The sequence below is a fragment of the Lissotriton vulgaris genome, chromosome 5, assembly GCF_964263255.1.
Source record: "Lissotriton vulgaris chromosome 5, aLisVul1.2, whole genome shotgun sequence".
Lineage (NCBI taxonomy): Eukaryota > Metazoa > Chordata > Amphibia > Caudata > Salamandridae > Lissotriton > Lissotriton vulgaris.
The window spans coordinates 197,111,910-197,133,427 of record NC_141693.1 but is presented as its reverse complement, the minus strand read 5'-3'; the positions used below and the strand labels follow the sequence as shown (position 1 = coordinate 197,133,427).

The window sequence follows — 21,518 nt, the reverse complement described above, 5'->3', positions numbered from 1 at the left end:
TTGAATGGTAGATCGAACAATCATAGCGACACCCCCCCCGGTCTTGCCCACGGGGCGATCAGCCCGGAGGGCATAATAAGAATCGGGGAGGATGGCAAGAATGTCGGGGAGAGAAGCCTCAGAAAACCAAGTTTCCGTTAGGAACAGAAAATCTGGGGAGTCTGTGGTAAGAAGGTTAAACAGGTCAAGTTGGTGCTTGCCTGCCGAGCGAGTGTTGAGGAGATAGGCAGAGGCAGTGTGAGGGGGTGATGAGGGTCCTATGGGGGGAGATCCGGTGTCCAGCGTAGGCGAGGGAGGAGTAGGGCGAGGAGACACAACACGGTCTGAATGGGGGACATAGATATCTAATGCAACAAGATGCTGCATGAGGGTATGGGAAAGAGGCACCTCAGCGGTGCAGGCAAGGAGTTGTGCAGGCGTATAGGACAGCGAAGGGGCAGGGGGTGTGGCCCCTGGTCCCGGCCCGTCGCGGACGGGCGCAGACGGGCTTAACTTAGGCGCAACTTCGGCGCGCCATCGTCGCGCCCGCTGCGCGGCCGGGTTTGAAGTGCCATAAGTAGGGGCCGGAAGTAGCAGGGCGTGGCAGGGGGTGAAGGGACAGAGGAGCTGCCCCCCCAACCAGAGAGCAGCCCAAGATGGTCGCCACACCCGTCCCCGCCCTCGTGACCTGCCCGTCAGAGGGGGAGGGAACGCTCAGCGTGGGGCGCTCTGGCGGCGGCAGACAAGGGAATCCCAAGAGGACAAGGGGTCAAGGGGTGCGCGATGTCCTCAGCGCAGCCCCTGAAGCAATGAGGCAAGTGAATAAAAGTGTCCAAAGCACTGATTAAAAGTCACGTTGCGCCGTGCCTCGGCAGCGTTGTTGCTCCCGGCGAAGCCTCGGGAGGACTGGCAGTTCGATAGAGCTAGGGCGGGACTCGCCCGACAAGAAGAAATTGCCAGGGGGGGAGGGACAGAGGAGCTGCCCCGCCAACCAGAAAGCAGCCCAAGATGGTCGCCACGCCCGTCCCCGCCCTCGTGACCTGCCCGTCAGAGGGGGAGGGAACGCTCAGCGTGGGGCGCTCTGGCGGCGGCAGACAAGGGAATCCCAAGAGGGCAAGGGGTCAAGGGGTGCGCGATGTCCTCAGCGCAGCCCCTGAAGCAATGAGGCAAGTGAATAAAAGTGTCCAAAGCACTGATTAAAAGTCACGTTGCGCCGCGCCTCGGCAGCGTTGTTGCTCCCGGCGAAGCCTCGGGAGGACTGGCAGTTCGATAGAGCTAGGGCGGGACTCGCCCGACAAGAAGAAATTGCCAGGGGGGGAGGGACAGAGGAGCTGCCCCGCCAACCAGAGAGCAGCCCAAGATGGTCGCCACGCCCGTCCCCGCCCTCGTGACCTGCCCGTCAGAGGGGGAGGGAACGCTCAGCGTGGGGCGCTCTGGCGGCGGCAGACAAGGGAATCCCAAGAGGACAAGGGGTCAAGGGGTGCGCGATGTCCTCAGCGCAGCCCCTGAAGCAATGAGGCAAGTGAATAAAAGTGTCCAAAGCACTGATTAAAAGTCACGTTGCGCCGCGCCTCGGCAGCGTTGTTGCTCCCGGCGAAGCCTCGGGAGGACTGGCAGTTGGATAGAGCATGCTTGTTGTGACATTGTTGCTTTCTTGCACCTTTGGTGCTGTGCTCCCCTACTCCGGCCCCCGATGATTTGAGGAATGAAAAGTGTTTTTTGGCATTTTCATGGCAAATTGGTTAGTTTTTTTGTGCCCAACAAACCATTATTTTCTAAATAAATTAATAAAGCGATGTGATTTTGTGGTGGTGTAATCACTGAATATGTAAACGTTCCAGTCTGGCAGTAGGGAAAAAAAATGTTTTGCGTTTCTTTTGAAGATTTTCTTCTAACGTTGTCTATTTTTCAGTAAATCACAGTGTTACCGTTTCCCGATTAGTCCTACATGCTTTAACAACGATAATTTTCCCAGTTGCATTTGCCTCAAACATCAACTTGTAGTTTTAGACATCTATCATCAAGCGAACCGAAGAGAGGTACTGCAATGTACCTTAAGGAGGGCAGGATACAAATTAGCATTACTATCCTTTGCTCTCTGTGTTGAACCATATGGTCAGTTAAGAGAACCTGGACAGCACGAGAACCTGTAAAGGCAAGACTTTGAAGAAATTTAAGTCATAATCTTGGTAGGAAGTGACTTAACGAGTCCCATAGATCTCATTTTTAGATTCCTGATATTCTATTTTTCCATAGCCACTTTCACAGAGGTTCATTATGGTCCTCTTACCATGTGGTGGAAAAAAGTTCTAAACTCGCCCTGGGAGTCTTTGTAAGTTTTTTACTGTCATCACAATGATTGGGAATCTAATATTGGTGGCTCACAGGATCTTAATTGTTATACTCTTTGGCGTCACCTCTGATGAACACTAAATCTAGATAGGACAAATTTACCCATCTGCATCCTTTAGCAAGTGCTGACATTGCCATGTGCACACAATATCATGTAATCTTTTAGTTACGTAGCTCCTGTTCAGACTACTCGAACTGCAGGCCATGTTACTTCATCACATTCCATCAGTGAGTCCAAGGAGTTAACAAATGGAGCACTAAGATGAATGAAAGCTCTGTATCTGTCTTTGTTTTGAACTGGTAGAATCTGAAAGAAAGTCTGTTCCATCAAGGTTTAAATTCAGTAGATCCAGATCTGATAAAATGTGTCACTCACTCCGAGGGGGGGTTGGAGGGGGGGGGGATCAAGGTTTGTATGAAATTTAAGATGGTAGCACCTGCTTGACCAACAGCATAACTCTACCAAAACATGTAGATTTTCACTTTGTAGTCCATATTGTGATATTTCTGAGAAAGTTCTGATAAAGTTTAAGATTTCTACTGCTTTTTAATTTGCCCATTCAGAATTCAATGAAGCCAAGAAGTGGGTCATGAATAATCTGTCTTTCGATAAGAATGTGGACGTCAATCTGTTTGAGAGTACTATTCGCATTCTTGGTGGATTACTGAGCACTTACCATCTCTCGGGAGACCGCCTCTTCCTCGATAAAGCAGTAAGTGGTGTCTTTAGGCTCCCCAGCCCTGAAGTTCACAATGTCAGTTGTGAACACAATTTAATTTAAATCAGATGCCCCTGACTCAGAAAGCTGCACACAATGCTCTTATAATTATTATGAATGTATTTTTTGTATTTGTTAATACAATTCCAGCCAGGGAATAAGAGTGTTTCTTAATTGTTTGCTTCAGTGGCAAGTAGTTTTCTACCGGAATTCTAAAAATGTAATGATTCCATTGGTATGTGTCATTCTAGGATTGGCATCCCATTAGCAAAAGGTTAACTGACTTGTGAAATACGTATTGGGTGGTGGCTGTTTGTGGGCACAGGGAGTAAGTGTTGTTAGTCTACAAACGTAAGATTTGGAAGGTCTACATCTTGATTCACGATTTCCTAAATGCAAATGATTCCGCAAGGAATATTTTTACTCTTTTGTTGTGTATATCTATAACAGAAATGTAAATACTTTTGCAGCGTATTCGCTAACATTTCAGGATAGTGCTAGTTTTTGTTACTTTTTGATCATAAAATTGTATTATTTTCAAGATAATCAGTAACCACACAATCAACAGTCTGGCAACATAGTAAATGTGTATCACTTCAACGGCGCAGTCTAAAGTCTAAATAAAATCAGTTAGACATTAGACTAGACCATAATATGCCCACCATTTTCCCACACCGTCTTATGTTTCTGAAGACAGCCCCTGGAGATTTAGATCAGTTGGTCTATTTTTGTGCACTAATCCATCGCCAAGGTTGGAGGGGACGTAGAGTTTCAATGTTTAGCAGTGTCTCATTTGCCAAGAACTGGTCCAAAACCCTGTGGGATGCAATCTAATTTTTTCCGCCCAAAATCCTCCTCTATACCAAACAGTGCAATGGGTGGGGATGGTTGCACTGATTACCTAATTACCCTAGTCATTGAGGCAAACGCTTCCTACCAATACTGCATAATAAGGGGTCCAACACAAAATGAGAGATATGAGCCTGCCCGTCTTGACAGCAACAGCAGACCGGTGCGGCCTGTTTGTTGTCCTGCATAATCTTACCGCTGTTGTACAATCCATGTGGAGGTACTTGAGCTGGAGTCTAGAGTGAATGACCAGTACCATGTGAGGCATTCAAGAGTCTCTATAGTCCAAGTCCAGAGATCCCAGCCAGGCCTCCCAATGCAACCTTAAAGTTATTGGTGGAGCTGGTGAATTAATCACAACTATCTTAAAAACCCAAGAGATAAACTCCTTTACCAATAGGGCCCTCAAGAATCTTTGCTTCAAGTGGATTGAAGTCTGGTATGTCACAAAGAACTATCCGATGGAAATACATTGCATGATGTAATTCCATATAGAAGCAGAATTTCGATTTATGTAAACTAAAGAGTACTCAGTTTGTAGGTCTTCGAAGGATTTTAGATAGGAGCCCTGCCAAAAATCGTAGAGATGCCAATAAAATCCCACGTCTCAAATCCTTTGAAGGATGGTTATTGATGCAGCCAAATGCCTCTCAAAAGTTGAGTTTCGCGGATAAATCTACAATTCCATCCGGTCCATCTCAGTGCGGATAGCCATGTCAAGAGAACCACTCTGATGATGTCTGGGAGGGATGGTGGGAGTGAGGGATTGGGTTCCATAAAGTAGTCAAACAATATTGTTTGGTCCTATCAGCACCACCTCCTGACAGAAAGCGGGATTGTGCCATCCGCTGCTTGTCCAATCAGTCAGTAACAACTTTATTCGATCTAAATAAATTAGACCATTAAAGTACAATACAAAAATACGTAAAAAAGTACGGTTGATATTCGTCTTCATTTTGACCATACAGTTTAAAATCAATTTGTTTTAATAATCATCATGCCCGGAGTCCCCCCGCCCCAGTAATAGCCAACACAGTTTTCGGAAATACAAACAAATTGCATATTCTGAGAATTAAGACAGAAAAAAGCTATAGGGCAAGGGATGAAAAAACCTCTGCTCAGGGTCCGTTCTGCAATCCTACCCAAGTGTTTAATACACTCCACGATTCTATTTTATAATAACAATTCCCTGAATTACATTTTTTGGGGTAAATGTTATAGCAATTATAAAAACGAATTAATTATGCATCATAAATCAATTAATTCGTTATGTGCTTTAAATCATAATTAATCATATCAGTAACATTTTCTTTCTAGTGTAAAAATCAGCCCACAAGAAACTTGACATTTTACAGCAAATCTCAGCGGTAGGCAATGATTGTAAAAAGAGATATGCGTGACAACATTGTGTAAACTGTAATGACTTTAACAGTGATAACATTTAATATTTCCCCCACTTGCTAAAACATTTGCACAAAAAAACACGTACATGGTGTTCTGTGCCATCATACTATCGCAAGGGAAGTTACTTAGATTTGAGGAACAATCATTTGTTGTAGGGAAACTAACCAGGTGATGGAAAGTGTCCATTCTGAAATGAGTGAGGACAAATCTGTGGCTAGAGAACGTTTTCAAATATGGTTACATATCGTAGGTAATTAATAAAAGTTTTTTTTTTTCAACCGAGGACTTGGGTAATTCAGCTTGTTCAATCATTCACCATCAACAGTTGTGATGCCCAGTACTACAGTTAGTATTAGAACAGAGCCACCCAATAATCCCACCGGGACTGGGTAAAGTAAATCATACAAGCTAAGTGTCCAAGTAGGAATCATTCACAACATAAATTTTGCTTCCAACAGTGTCATGGCAATGATCACTAAATTAAAGAAGGTAACCCAAGGGGTTTCAGCAACAACAAGTAGTATCAAAAATATATTTTAATTTTTTGCTTTTCAATTATAAAACTTTTTTTGTTTTACAGTTTTTCACGAATCAAAAAAGTCCGGCAACATTCAACCACCAAAACCATATCTCATAAATCATATGGTGGCAAATAAACACCTTTACCACATAATGTGGACACACTGAAGGACCACATGCACGTTATTACATATGCAGCCAAATTCACAAATTGTAATTTCAAGTGAATTATACAGTATGGTTGTATAAAAGGTGTTAGGCGTCGACGTTTCGGTCCAGGAAGGCCATACAGATCCGGAGGACCATCTTCAGGACAAAAGAAGTTGCACAGAGGTATCTGTGTTTTAAATTGTGTTTATAAAGCCAACAAAAACGCCTCACAGGTCGTTATCTGGCAGCCGCCAAAAGCTCAAAAGACGCCGGCTCTCAAGAGTCCGTGTGTCTTCTCCGTGAGTGAACGCGGAAGTGATCATTGCCATGACACTGTTGGAAGCAAAATTTATGTTGTGAATGATTCCTACTTGGACACTCAGTACTACAGTTAGTAGTCCGCCATACCCATGCCCCAGTGTAAGTCCATTGGACACATTTACCAAAGGCCAGTCTAGATGCTTAGCCACGTAACCAGGAGGACGGTCACCCAGGCCCTCGTCAGCAGCAGGCTGCACTACGGCAACCCCCTCTAACCTGGAACCACGGCCAAACTCCAGAAAAGACTCCAGTGCATACAGAACGCCTCCGCACGCCTTGTCCTCGAGATCCCACATCACTGCCCACCTGAGAGAACTGCACTGGCTCCCTGTCAACAAGAGGATCACCTTTAAGTTCCTCACCCACGCTCACAAAGCACTCCACGATGCCGGACCAACATACCTCAACAAACTCCTCACGTTCTACACTCCCAACCGCCAGCTTCGCCGACCTCTCCCTTGCCACCGCTCCACACATTCACCGAACGACCACCGGTGGCAGATCTTTCTCCCACCTCGCCGCCAAGACCTGGAACACCCTCCCTATGCACCTGCGATGGACCCAGGACCTGCTGACCTTCAGGAAACTTCTCAAGACCTGGCTGTTCGAGCAGTAGCAGCTCCACCCCCGCGCCCCCCCCTCTTAGCGCCTTGAGACTCTCGCAGGTTAGTAGAGTGCTCTACAAATGCAAATTGAATAATTAATTTTGGTAAACACTGTATGGAACCACGTTCGAGGGACAGAAAAGGAAAAGTTCTGGAGGATATACTGTATTTGTGACAACATTATCATTTTAAATAGCGCTATTCTGCTCAGAACGTAGAAGTTTGACCCATGTAGTAAGATCCGCCTTAAGATTATTCATAAAATGGTTCAAATTCAGACTCCTAGTTAGGTAATGTTCTAGAGTTGTGTTAACTCCTAAGTACTGAAGACTAAGTTTGCTGACCCACGGCAATGTCTGCCAGTCTGCGACCTTGTAGCGGAACCAGAAGGGATTTGGACTTGTTAACTTGGAGGCTAGACACCTCTCTGTGAGAGACGCCCGGGAGAGGAATAGAACATCACCCACATAAAGTACTTTGCGGCCCTCCGCTGCCACCCATAATCCTCATATCTGGGCGTCACACCTGATCCATATCGCTAAGGCTTCTATAGCCAAGGCAAGAAGAATGGGCCGCTAGTGGGCAGCCCAGTTGAATGCCTTGATTGAGAATGGAGGGGAAAGGGTGCCACTGACCTGAACATGACCACGCAGGTACAGAACCCCGACGAATTACCGGAACCAGGGCCCAAACTTCATTTTCTTAGTACTTTACTCAGAAAAGACCGGTCAACCATTAGTGCAGCAGAGTCTTTGGGATGGAAAGGCATGCAGGGGCTGTTAGGACTCTTTGAATACCGCTTCTGGTGTTGCATTGTGACATAAAACTACATTGGTCAAGGTGGACCAAGTGTGGTAGCAATCGTAGGAATCTGTTTACCAGGACCTCAACATAAATCTTGAGCTCTGTATTAATGAGATGCACAGCGTTTAGGGGTGGGGACCTGAATTCCGCAGTACTTCAGTGGTTGCAAGTTCAAGTTCCAGGGAACATTTGAAATCTCTTCTTGCCACACGTCCAGAAAGGGCAGAATTAGGAGCGTCGGGAACCGGCGATAGCATTTAACTGAGTATCCGTCAGGGCTTGGAGTTTTACCAGAGTACATATCTGAGAGCAAGTGTAGTTTCAACCTGCGTGAGAGGTTGATTAAGCGCAAGATAATTGCTTGAGCACTGCTGCTGTAGGGGAAGATCCCTAATAAGCAGCAGAGACTTCCCGCAGGGGGCGCTCAAATGCAGCGTACAGCTACTGGCAATACTTTGCAAATTCAGCTGCAATATCTGTTGGTCTAGACAGTCTGCCCCCAGCCGTCTACCATGGACAAAATAAATCGGGAGGCGTTCTATTTCGTTGCCAGCCTGTATAATAATTTGACAGGTTTATCAACCCACCCAGCCTTTGCGGTCCTTGTTGACACAGTTGTTGGAGAGATGCCTTCTCAACAGCCTTGGGACGCTGCACCTGTTCAGTTTAATGACCCTTGTTATCGTGCTCTAGGGCCATAAGGATGGCCTCCACGTCTGTTATCTGTTGATATTTCTCTCTTTCTGTACCCCTTAAATAGGATCTAGCTATTATCCATAGCGCAACTTTTCCGGCTGCTCCCATTGTACCAGATGAGACTACTATGTCTTTATTGAGCTTAAAGTAGGATTTATGTTCACGGGCAAGAACATGTGTGTGTTGTTTATTTGTTGGCCACCCTAGGTATCCAGATCAGGCAAGGCCCTTCTTCAAAGGAGACGTAATAGTGTTACCGGAGTATGAGTGGTGATATTCTGAGCTAAAATAAGGGAGCCACGCATCTGGACCAAATCGGCAGGATTTAGTAGTAGTAGGACAATGCGGGACATCGTTTTGTGTGCGGCTGACAAAATGAGTATATAGCCCAGAATGGGGTGACATATCCTACTGCGTCACAAAGACCCAAGCCATCGACTCAATTCTACATTCCCCTTTCATGACCACCTCCCGACCCCCAGTGCCCTGTAGAGTCAACCTTTGGATTCAGATCGTCAATAAAGATGCCCCCTATTATGGTGACTCCCTGGAGTAACCACCGTACCACATCTTCCAGCCACTCTAGTGTGACCTTAACCAAGCGAGGAGGAACACTGAGAAGATGGTAGGGCGGCCTTCTAGAGAACCTTCAATCACAATGTAAGTGCCCAGAAAGTCTGGCATCACCTGGGGGACAACCAGAGGGAATTGCCTATGAAAGAGGATCAGTGTGCCCGGCATGGTACACTCTATGATTCCCATACTGAGCTACATGGGAGCAATTGTTGCTTAATAAATGGGTTTCTTGTATCAGTAAGGGAGCTGGGGCGTGGTATTTTGAGAAGCGGAGGACTGATCCTCACTTAACCTGGTCATTTAGACAATTGACATTTCAGGTCATGATTGGGAACTCTTACATGGCATCAAGTGTTCATTGTGATCTCATATGACGGTGACTCATGGTCCAATGGGGTTTGTGAGGGATGTCAAAGTCACAGATGTTGTGTTGTGGAGGAACATCTTAAAAACAATCCAATCCACGTAAACGGACAGCCCAAGTGAGCTAACGCATGTAACCCCTCCCCCCCCCCCCACTCCAACAACCCTACTCCCGTAACTTCCTCCCAGAAGCATCTGACACCCTCCCAACAAAAACTAGATGCAAGTTCCACTAGAGTTTTCCAATGTGACCTGCGCCAGAGCATCGTTACTAAGGATATATTGGTGCCGAGGACTGATATCCTCAGAGTCCGAGAAAGCCTCTGTCCTCATTATCATTTGCCGTCATCTACGGGATTTCCTGCCCCTTACTTAGCTCTCCATCCGTCCCGAGACTTTTTGTGAGTCTGATGATCTCAAAGGGAAAGTTTGACTGCTTCCGATAAGTCGTTGCTCCGTCACCCAGTCCCATGCATCTTTGGGTGTATCCAAGAAAAAAGACTGGAATCATGAATAACTTTAAGTTTTGCTGGATACATAAACATGTATTTAAGTTTGAGAGCCTTGAATTTCTGCTTAACTTTGCCAAATGATTTCAGAAACTGTTGTTCTTGCGGAGTATAGTCAGGGAAAATGAATATCCAATGTGATTGAAAGAAAAGATCCTTCACTCTGCAGACTTCCTGAATAAACAAGTCTCTTTCTTTATAGTATAGTGTCTGTGCTAGAAGGGGGCGTGGAGAGGGCCCGGGGAGGTTTATGTGACATGGACCGATGGGCACGTTCAGTGATAAAGCAGACTGAGAGCCAGCCCGCAGGCATCTATGAAGTGATCCATTGCTTGAGGAAGATGTCCAGAGCACAGCCCTCCACTGTCCCTGGGAATTCGAAAAAATTAAAGGTTGAAACATCATCCACTATTTTCGGCACCCCCCTACATGATTCTCCAAAGACTTTGATTTTGCTGAGAGGCGGGAGACCTTGGATGCAAGTTCTGCACTGTATCTTCATTGGCGGTAGGCCCTAGCCTTCTTGCACCGCTGGGTCGTTTTAGGGGGCAGCACAAGCATCTGAAGGCTAACCCGAGATGCAAGTTGAAGCAGGTTTGGGAATGAGTGCCCAATTGACAATAGGATTCTGCAGTCCCCATAACAATTAATGCTAGAGATGGTATTAGTCTTAAAGGGCACAGGGCGCCACCTCAATCCTTCTCGTCTGGGGGACCACCCAGCTCAAGACATCACAGGCAGCACTAGAATGAGACACTGTAAGAATTATGGTTATTGGTTAAGGGAGTGGAAGCCCCACTTGGGCAACAACCACAGTTGATATTTCTCCTTCTCATTTGATCTCAGGTACTCCATTCTACTTTAATCAATGTAGCTCATTTCTAAACTCGCATCAAAGGATGCTTCCATTCTTCTTTCTAATCCACTTCCTAACGTCCACTTTCTGAGACCCTTCAAACGAACGAAGTCCAGACTTGCTCTGATCTATCTAGTCTGCGCTGCTCTTCTTGTCACTTTGATTCCTTTTAGTGCAAGCATAAACCCCTTTTTAGGTCGAGCTGGAGAAAGCAATGCAAAGCATTGCATCCAGCGAAGTATCTAATGTTACCCGTTTTCGGGAATCTGAGACAGGTAAGGTAAAGTTTATTATGCATAGTTAATTAAAACCAGTGCAAAACATGTTACAAAAGGATCATAAAATATGCTTTAAAACCATAAAAAAAAATGTATGGTTAAAAGGTACAATGTGGCTGTCCATGCGCCTTTTTACAAAGACAGAACAATGGGTTCCCTTACTTCCTTCTGTCCATCTGCTTGTTAGCCTGTGTCTGTGTTGATGGGCCTCAGTTTTGGCGGTCTTGGAAGTCTTTGCTCGACCGTCGCGAGAAATTTGACATATCTGCAGTTCAATTTAGTATTTGCAGGATTCAGGCAAGCGAGCACCGCTAGCCTTCTAGTGCAAATCCCTTTCTGCTTAAACTGGTCCTTAAGGAGCAGTTGGCGGGCTTGTTGTAGTTCTTCGCAGAGACAGGTCATACGGAGAATGTCACCCTTCTTTGAATTGCAGACCGGACAGGGTTTGTTGCCCTCTGTCCTGAGCTATGGTGGTGTCAAAGATTTGTATGAGTTGAAGGTCATCCATGCGTGAGATCTTTTGGAAAAAGCAGCCTTGTCCTCTAGTAAGGAAATTGATTTGATATTTTTCCAGACTTGTTTTCTAAAAGTGTTGTGGCCGAGTTGTATGTCCCAAAGCGCAGCGAGTTTGGTCGCTCCCAGCGCTGTCTGCAGGTAAGTTCTTGCCTGAGATGCATCCCTGCCTTGTATGTCCTGCCATAGCAAAGAGTTTAATGTGTCTATAGTGGCGGTGCTGAGTTTATGGCAGCAAATAATGTATGGTCCATACCTGGCTAGATCTTGTTTTTGCAAGCCAAACTCCAGTCTTATTTGAGCAGGCGAAGTGTGGAGCGGGAGCGAAAACATTGTTCTGTAAGCTTTAACCTGTATGTTGTCCAGGTTTTTGGAGTCTCTTCCCCGCAAGGCCTCGCTGCCATAGGTGATCGAAGGGAGTAGTTTCGCCTGAATGACTTTCAGATAGGGGGTCAGGGTCGGTCCCATCAGTTCGGTAGCTACATTTTTCATCGTCACGGCAATCCGTGCTCCTCTCCTGCTTGTTTCCTGCTTCTGCTGCGCAAATGAGCCTTCTCTATCAAAAGTAACTCCCGAGTATTTATACTCACTAGCTGGCTCGATTTTTAGTCCACCAAGAGACCTGGTCTTCTGTTGTTTTTTGTTGATGTTGATTGACATTGTACAAGTCTTGCTCAGGTTTATTTTTAAGTGGTTTTCCGTTGCATAATTATGCATTTCCATCAGAAGCTGCTGGAGACCAATGTAGGTGTGGGTGAGTAGTACAACGTCGTCAGCGTACAGAAGATTGCTCAGAGTTTTCCCTCCCATCCTCGGGGAATGGGAATTGCAGGTGTCGATTAGTCTTGGTAAATCCGCCATAAAGAGGTTAAACAATAATGGAGCGGGCACACACCCTTGTTTAAGTCCTTGGTGGTGCGAACTTTTGAGGAAAGATGGGTGCCGCTTCCTAGCTTCACCTGCACCCAGGTGTCAGTATGAAGAAGCTTCAGCATGTTTAGAATTGGCTGTGGTGTACCCCATTGTGCCAGTTTTCCCCATAGTCTGTCTCTCTCGATGTTGTCGAATGCGGCACTGAAGTCGATGTAACACAAATGCAGCAGAAGTTTTTTGGTTTTTGCTGCATCTATAATTAGTGAAATGGCAAGGATGTTAGTTACTGTGCTGGTCTTTTTCCGAAAACCTGTCTGATTCAGTGGTATGATCAGATTTGACTCAGCCCAACATGCAATCTCCTCTAAGATGGTGCCCGCAATGTATTTTGCCTCGTTGTCAAGGAGGGCTACTAAGCGATAGTTGTTTGGGTCCATCTTGTCTCCTTTTTTATAAATAGGGACAATCGTCGACCCCCTCCAGGATTCTGGGATTCTATTTAGAAGCCTAACTTCCATGAATAGGGTTTGCATGATCTCCGCCCACTCTGTCTTTTTTGCTTTAAAAAGGGCTGGTGGGATACCGTTTGGTCCTGAGGCACCTTCTTTCCTGCCTTTGGTTATCTGTTTTTTGATTGAGGCTATCTGCTGAGTTCTAAAGGTGTCTTGGTTGTTGGTAAGTGAGCCTTGAGCACCCTAACCCAATGTCACAGGCATGTACGTTACAGAATCTGATTCTGTGCTCTTGTTGATCCTTTTTTGTACTCCTGCGTACTCTGAAGAGTCGTTGAAGTGACTGGAAAGGTAATTAATCCAAGTCTCTTCCGTAATGTGAGATCCTAATTCTATGTGCTGTGGGCGCAAGATCCTATTCACTGATTGCCAGAAGCAGGCACTGTTGGTTTTGGTGTCGTATAGTAATTTTGCCCAAACATCGTTTTCAGCGTCTTTTATTAAAAAAAAATATTTTATTGAACAAAAGCAGAGTAAGTGATCAGTTGGCAGTCATTAAGAACAAATATTGATATAGAAGGCATACATTACAACGGTGCATTACTAGTTCGAGTGCGGGTGGACCAAACCTGGTCATCGTCATATCAGTTGTAGGGGAACTACGAAGCTCGCCTCTATAGACATTCGAGTGACCCCATTTCTTATCCCAATTCCCAGGACACCCTCTGACCTTGTACACAGTTTTTTCGGACAACATACATGTATCCATTGCAGCGACCCATCTGATCAAGAGCGGTTTATTTGGTGAGCCCCATTGCATTGCTATTCACGCTTTAATAAGAGAAAGCCCAAAGGCCCCCATTGTTGTTCCAGTGCAGTGAGATCTGTGGGGTCCCACATATTAAAGAGTCCGCCTTTAGGAGATAGTGGGACAGGCTTTCCCAGTGCATCAAATATCTTACGGGTCGCACGATCCCACAAGTCATGGATCATCGGGCAGTCCCAAATAGTGTGGTAAAAAGTGCCGACAAGCCCACAGTTACGGAGACAGAGGTCGGTTGTGCGCCTTCCAATTTTGGCTAGGAGGGTAGCAGACCTGTATGTTCTATGTAATATCTTCAATTGTATTAGCCTGAATCTGTGATTGATAGCCGACTCACACAGGGACATCAGTGCTGCCTGCCATTCAGCATCCTCCAAGGCCCCAATGTCGCCCTGCCATTTGTCTCTCAGGAGTTGGAAGGTGTTAGGCATGTTATTGCTTAGCTTGCGGTAGGTATAGGATATCGCCTTGGCCTGAAGAGGTTCTGATAATAGTCTATCCTCAAGGGGTGAGGATTGTGGGAGAGAAGAAAGAAAGATCAGGGACATTAGTGAGTATGGCATGTTTGATTTGGAGGTAGCGGAAGGCCTCAGAGTGGGCTAAATCATATTTCTTTTGGAGCTCTATGAACGTCAGCAGTTTGCCCTTATGGATCATGTCTCCCAAGGTAGAGATGCCGATCATGTCCCATTTGTCGAAGCCCTGATAATGACAGAGGGAGCCCAGTGTATGTGAGGCCCAGAGCGAAGTGGCTAACGTGTGAGTGTCAGACCAGCCGAGGCGCTTATTCACTCGGTGCCAGATTGCTAGTGTTTGTGACATCGGGCCTATATAGCAAGTGCGGGAAGGCATACAATATAAGGCACCAAGGTAGCCCTCACGGCCCGTCTGATATCGTTCAAGATGTAAAGCAGGGTTGATTGGTGGACCATATAGCCAAGAGTTGGTGGCAGTCAATTGAGATACCCAATAATAAAGCCAAATGTTTGGCAAGGCAATACCACCATCGTACCACCCCTGTGTGAGCGAAAGAAGAGCTATGCGGGGAGAGCCGCCGTCCCATAGGAGGAGGCGGAGGTCGCCTTCTAGTGCTCTAAAATAGGAGTCGGCAATGGGAAATGGGTATTTCTGCAAGGCGTACAGAAAGCGAGTAAGTGCAAGCATTTTAAAAAGGGCTGCTCTGCCTGGGAGAGACAGAGGCAGCGATCTCCAATGCGATATGTCATTATGGAGTCTTTGTAGCGGGCCCTTTAGGTTACGGTCATAGAAGACTTTGGGGTCTGGGGTGACAAAGATGCCGAGGTATTTGAATCCATTCTGGGCCACATCAATCGAATACCCCCTCGGGAGAGGAGGGGGTGGGCCATGTAACCCGTATAGCACTGATTTGGACCAATTGATGGAGAAGCCCGAGTATTTGCCAAAATTGGTGATGACGTGCAGTAGACTATTAATAGAGGATTTGGGGGAGGAGATGTAGACGAGAATGTTGTCTGCGTATAGTGAGATCTTGTCAACTGTATTGTCATTCCACCGAAGACCTCGGATAGAGTTGTAAGTTCGAACCCAAGGGGCCAAAGGCTCTAGGGTGAGCGCGAACAATAATGGGGATAGGGGACATCCCTGCCTAGTACCCCTGTTTAGAGAAAATCGTCTGGATGTATGACCGTTGACATAAACTTGACCCCAGAGATCAGTATAGAGCAATTGGACCCATTGAATAAAGTTTGGGCCGAAGCCATACGGGTTAAGACCTCAGAAAGGTAAGACTATTCTATGGAGTCGAAGGCAAGCGTGGCGTCGAGGGAAAGAATAGCTGCATCTTCTTGGAGATATGGTGTTCTACTCATAACGTTGTGAACCCTACGGAGATTAAGTGCTGTGTTAAGGCCTGGGAGAAATCCCGACTGATCTTCGTGAATTAAGGAGGGGAGGACTATCATAAGTCTAGTGGCGAGGAGTTTTGCCAGAATCTTCACCTCGGAGTTAATGAGGGAGATCGGCCTGTAAGAGCTGCAATCAGTAGCTGGTTTATTAGGTTTGTGGATTACAACTATTGATGCCAACCGTTGGTCTAGCGGCAGGCGTCCGGCGTCACGGCTCTCTTCAAACATTGCTTTCAGGTGAGGGATGACCTCACCCGCCATGCCTTTAAGAAATTCAATAGGGACACCATTGGGGCCCATAGCTTTACCTGACTTTATGGCAAACAGTGCATTTCCAATCTCTTCTGTTGCGAGGTCTGCCTCCAAGTCCTTCGCATCAGTCTCCGAAAGTGTGGGTAAGCGCATTTCATTTAAGAGTAGTCTAGACTCCTCGGCAGTATAGTGCGCCCTGGCTGTGTAGACTTCCTCTAGATGGGCAGCAAAGGCCTCCGCTATCTCCCTGGGATCTGTGATAGGAGAGTTGCCTGGTCCGGACAGTGCCGGGATCCATCTGGAGCCTTGCTCGCGTTTTTCGAGCCATGCCAGCATTTTACCTGCTCTATCACCCAGTTCATACACTCGGTGGCGAGTTTTTAGAAGCTTGGCCTGCGCCTTCTCCAAGGCTAGTGCTTTATATTCTAGTTGTTTCGCTCGGAGACAGGTTGCCGTCTCTTCTGAGGGGTTCGCGTTGTGGGCCGACTCCAGATGTACTAGGTCTATCTCGGCCTGGATTAGGTGCTCACTTTGTTTGTGTATATAGCCAGTCTTGAGAGCTAACGCCTTCCCTTTAAGTACAGCCTTATAGGCCTCCCAGGCGGTTATAGCTGACTTCACGGACCCAACATTTTCAGCGAAATAGTATTCCGTATGTTCTAGCAGGCAGTCTTTTATGTCGGGGATTTTTAGAAGCAATGGAGTTATTATTATGGGACCGTGGGATCTTTGGCGATGGTATGTAAATTCTACGAGAAGTGGGGAGTGATCTGAGATTCCCCTGGGGAGTCCCTTAGGGTGGCGAAAAAGCCCCTTATCAGTTGTGGGGGAGAAAAGGTAATCTATACGAGAGCTACTATTATGGGCATTAGAGTAGTGTGTGAAGTAAGAAGTAGTCGGGTGAAGCGAGCGCCATATATCTTCGAGTCCCATTGCCTGTGTGAAGTCTAGGAGATCAGAGCTTTGTCTATGTGACGTACGCTGGGGGTGTCGATGGAGGGCGTCTTTCATTGTCATATTGAAGTCACCCCCAATAAGCAGGGGTCCTTGTGGGAGGTCTAGTATGAGTCGCTGCAAGGTCCGCAATGCGTCTATTCCCAAGGTTGGAGGAATGTAAACTGAGAACATTTATCTGTTTTCCTTCCCAAATGGCCTCGATCACAGCAAAGCGACCAAGTGGGTCAGCCCATGTCTTTGTACACGTTAGTGCAACATTTTTATGGACAAGGATACCGGTTTCTCTGGACCCGGAGGTAAATCCTGCGTGTACGAGTAATTTGTAACCCCCCCCCCCCCCCAGTGTAGTGCTTGACATGTATTACCCATCAAGTGTGTTTCTTGGAGGAGAACCAGGTCCGGAGCGTGGCGTTTGAGATATTGCATGACTATCCCCCTTTTTACTCTACTGCCTAGGCCATTGACATTCCATGTCATGAGGGAGAAAGACTTAGTCAGGGGGGTGTCATGGTGGTTTAAAGAATGGAATATATTTACGGAGTATAGGCCCTTGAGTCTCAGAATGTTTCCCAGAGCCGATAGTGGACCTGAACCGGTGGGGGGTGGAATCTAAAGGAGACCCGGTATGTCCCAATGGTGAGTGTGGAATGCCTTGCGAGGACACGGATCGCTTCGTAATAAGCCCCATGTACAAGAAAACTCTGCAGCGTGTAAACAAAAACAAAAACAATACCATAATCATAACAGACTTCCCAACTAACCACCTCCCTCCCATACCGTCCCCCCTCCCTGACCCCCTGCCCGCGGACTTTAAACTATCCACTCCCCAACGAGGCAGAGTGCCTGTCGCCCTCCCAAACATATACGGGGTGTGTGGAGAGCCATGAATGCCCTCGCCCAAAAGTAGTCCATTAGCTGAGCCTAGCGTAGCTTCAATAGAGACTTATCAACAATAATATTCACATAGTACAATAAACGATGACATAACCTGGACGCTCCCCGGCGTCCGGACCGCAGATAAGAGCAATCTGGCCCGTATGGGTGAACACAGAGCCACTATGTCCGTGGTCGTGGAGGGCCGGAAGACCTCAGTCGTGCCATTCGGGTCTGAGGACAACGTCCCAGCTGGTATCTGAAATGAGCGGGCCGTTGGTAAGTTCACAAGTCTTCTCGATTGCCCTCAGAGAACAGATCCTGACTTTCCGGGAGTAATCCAGGATCGGCATGCTCGGTCGATCTGCGGCGATGGCGCTGAGTGGCGCCCGATTGACGCCACCCCTCGAGCGAGTCCCATGCTTCTTCAGGTGACAAAAAGAACCAAGTTTTCCCCTTCGACTCTACTCGTAGTTTGGCAGGAAACAGCATAGCGTACTTAATGACTTTGGCACGAAGTGCCTTTTTGACTTCGAGGAAACTGTGCCTACAAGCCTGAACCTTTACCGTAAAGTCGGGAAAAAATGTGATCTGGGCATTCTCCAGTCTTAGGGGTGGTCCCGCCCGAGCTGTTTGAAGGATGACATCTCTGTCTCGGAAGTTAAACACTCAGGCTATTATGGGTCGGGGGCGCCCACCTTCGGCCTCCCCCCAGGGACTCTGTGTGCTCGCTTGATAGAGAAGTAGTTGGGCAGCTGTTTTGGCTGGAGGTGTTTTTGGATTAGATTTTCAACAAACAGGTCAGTTGTCGGCCCCTCCATTCGTTCCGGAACACCTAAGATACGGAGGTTGTTGCGCCTAGCACGTCCTTCATAGTCGTCCAGAAGCTCCCCCATTTGCGCTTGTTGTTTTTGTAGTTGGGTCACCTATTGCTGGAGGGTAGAGGTATCATCTGTGAGCACCGTGGTTTGGACCTCTATGTCTCGCACTTTGGAGTCCCTCTTATGGAGGTCAGCCCGCAATAGGCTAACCTCTATATTAACTGAGTCGATTCGGGTCTCCAGCGACGAGCGAACTCCGGCTATTGCTTCCATCACGTCTTCCAGTGTGGGGGTACGTGTTGCTGGGGGGGGAGTCGCAGATTTAGGTGCATTCTCAGGGTTCACCTCCTTAGGATCTCCTTTAGAGCCCCACGAGAGTTTGTTAATCTGTCGGAGTAGTCGGTCGTTGCCTTTACTGGAGGCCATATTGGGGCGTCAATACGCCCAGCGCAGTCCGATGGTGTGGATCCAGAAACCGTCGGTAGAAGAGGACCTTCACCCCCTTGAATTAGGTAGGCCGTCACTCTCCCCAACAGGCCGAGAACACCGGGGTGGTTATGGCCTTGGTGGGGACAGAGAAGAGGGAGTAAAGTAATGTGTGCGACCCAGGGATCGCAGAGGTGCACCCAACCAGCAGTATCACTAGTCTCACACGAGAGCGCCCTACGCACTTAAGGGCCCAGGTCGGCGGTTTATATGAGTGAGGTGGGGAGGGCGTTCCAAGAGTCTCGCTGCAGTATGGGTCTACGGTAGCAGAGGTAGGTCCGTTGTCTCTAATGCACCTTAGGAGGAGGTGGGAAGGCAGCCTGCCCCGTGACATAGGGATAATTAAGGCAGCAATCGTTCAAGGCTAACCTTTATCATGGAATTGGTCTTCTCGGGACAAGCAAAGTTATGTTCTCCACGGAGGGTACATCTTAGTCATTGCGGTGCTGGGGGGGGAGGGGAGGCCAGGGGCTCCAGGACAAGTTGTGTGGGCCCAGTGAGCCCGGTCGCAGGGACCTCTCCCGACAAGTCCAAGGTAGGCCGCAGAGCACCACAGTTCGTAGCAGGCGAATCGGCCAGATGGGGCACCTCACTGTGCTGCGGGGGTCCTCTCACACCTCACAGGGATCAGCGGTGGGCCCGGGCTGTCAGGAGAACAGTCAGTGGCCAGTGGGAACAGCCGGCAGAGGTGCGAGCAGCGTGAAGCGGTCCCCGCCAGTAAGCCCAGAGCCGGGGACTCGCGTAGATGGCACCTCGGGCGCGGGGGGAGAGGCTGTTGTCCACAGTCGTAATTCGCTCTCAAGCACACCAGCAGGGTGGAGGCACGCGCAACGGCAGGCAGTCGGGTCCGGTAGCTCCGACACCGTTAGATCTCGGCAGTGGCGGCTCCCTATTCTCAGGATCTGCTCCGGAGTCAGGGCCATCAGCAGTCGGCGGCCCGGTCGCCATTTTTAGCCGGTGAAGCAGCCGAGCCCCGGAGGTTTGTAGCGTCTGTAGGGGCTCGGAGGCGGCCAGGGAGCAGGAGGCAGCGCCCAGGCAAGTCTGTGGTGGGGACCACTTTATGTATGGGGTTTCTCTGGCATTGGCTAATAGGTATAGTCTGAATTATGGGCGAGGGCCGAGGAGCCAGTTCAAAATGCGGCCATTCCTCTCGGCTGATAACCACGCCCCCCCTTCAGCGTCTTTTTTAATGTTCCATTTTGTTTGATTGAGCACAGCCCTTTGGTGTTTCAGCTCTGCTCATAGGTAGATGTTATTGGGGGCTAATCTTAGCTTCCGTAATGTCAGTTGTACTGATCTTTTTTGTGTCTTTAGTTGGGCTCTCGATTCTTTCTTTAGGTTGTTTTTGCTGCTCTCTTTGTGAGGATTGACTTTTAGGGCGGTCTTGATTGCTAGTTCTTTTAGCAATATTCCCGTATAATTCTCCCAGTAGGTAGTGCGCCCAACTGCAGTTGATTTTTGGTTGTTGTATAGTTGAAATGCAGCTTCAGCCAGAATGGTTGAATTAACTGGCGTGCATTTAATCCTTTTTTGGTTCATGGAATATGTCGACTCAAGCTTTATATCTGGCCTGAGACCGGGGCTGTGCATGCGGCGATTTCGTGGGTGCGCACCCCCTACCTTCCCCCCCCCCTCCACTCACCGGGCTCTTTTCTTGCTGGAATCCCTGCTTTCTTGTTGGCTCCCTCTGCCCGGCTCCCAATGGATGGATGGGCGGGCGGGGGCTACGCAGCCAGGGGCTCCAGAGCAGGGACAGGCTGACAACTTCCAGCCTGCTAACTTTCTGCTGCTCCGGTGGGACCTGCGGTGTGCTGTGGGAACGGTGGCTGCGGTGCACAGACGGGGCAAGACGGCGGCTGCGCAGGATTCGTAGACCCTGCCCTTCGCCCGCCTCCGGGACTCTGCCCTACTAGCACGCCATTGACTGAGCGCCCTTCAGCGCTAGTTATTGAGAAGGAGTTCTGAAAGGTAGTATTTGTTATACCTTGTTATTGTTTTGAATTGTCAGTATTTTCCTTTTTGACAGTATGTACAGATAGTCAGGTCACCTTCCATATCTATAGACCGTCACTCTATTCAGTCTGTCTGTATCTTATTCCTGACCCTGACAGCGAACCATAGCCTGGTGTGGCGTCATGTTTCTGGGCTTGATTTACAAATCCCACAGAATGCGTCCTTTCCAGAGTTAATTAATAATTGACAGAAGTGACTTCCCCGAGCCTGCAAACCACGCCCTCAGTTCTACTGTTTTAGTATCAGCCAGTGCCTCCCCTCCCAGTTGCTATGAAACTTGTCGGGAGCTACCATTCGTACTCTGCACCGGAGAGAAGCTTTGTTTCTCTAGAGCTGTGCCAGGAAAATGAAACAAGTGTTTCCTAAATGCAGTGATTTCTGTCGTAGATCGTTTTCAGCCCCCAGTGTAAGACGTGTTAAGATGCTGTTACCGACGGAGTGGGCGGGCCCTCAGCTTTAGTGTCGCGGAGCACAGGTAACCACAAGCAGACAGCCCCGCTGCAGGTATGACTGCTTCCAGGCACAGCAGCGTCCACTCCGTGGGGCACGCGAGGTCCTGGGGCGCCGGTGCTCTCCCCAAGAGGGGCGG

General features: G+C 48.0%; 1 protein-coding gene across 1 annotated transcript in view; it reads left to right on the top strand.

Moving 5' to 3' along the window:
* Nucleotides 1-21,518, top strand: part of MAN1B1 (mannosidase alpha class 1B member 1) — a 387,442-nt gene that overhangs the window by 198,922 nt on the left and 167,002 nt on the right. The window contains exon 7 of the mRNA XM_086921150.1: nucleotides 2,896-3,044. Within this exon, the coding sequence (XP_086777276.1) occupies nucleotides 2,896-3,044 (149 nt within the window). The remainder of the gene's footprint in view (nucleotides 1-2,895; nucleotides 3,045-21,518) is intronic.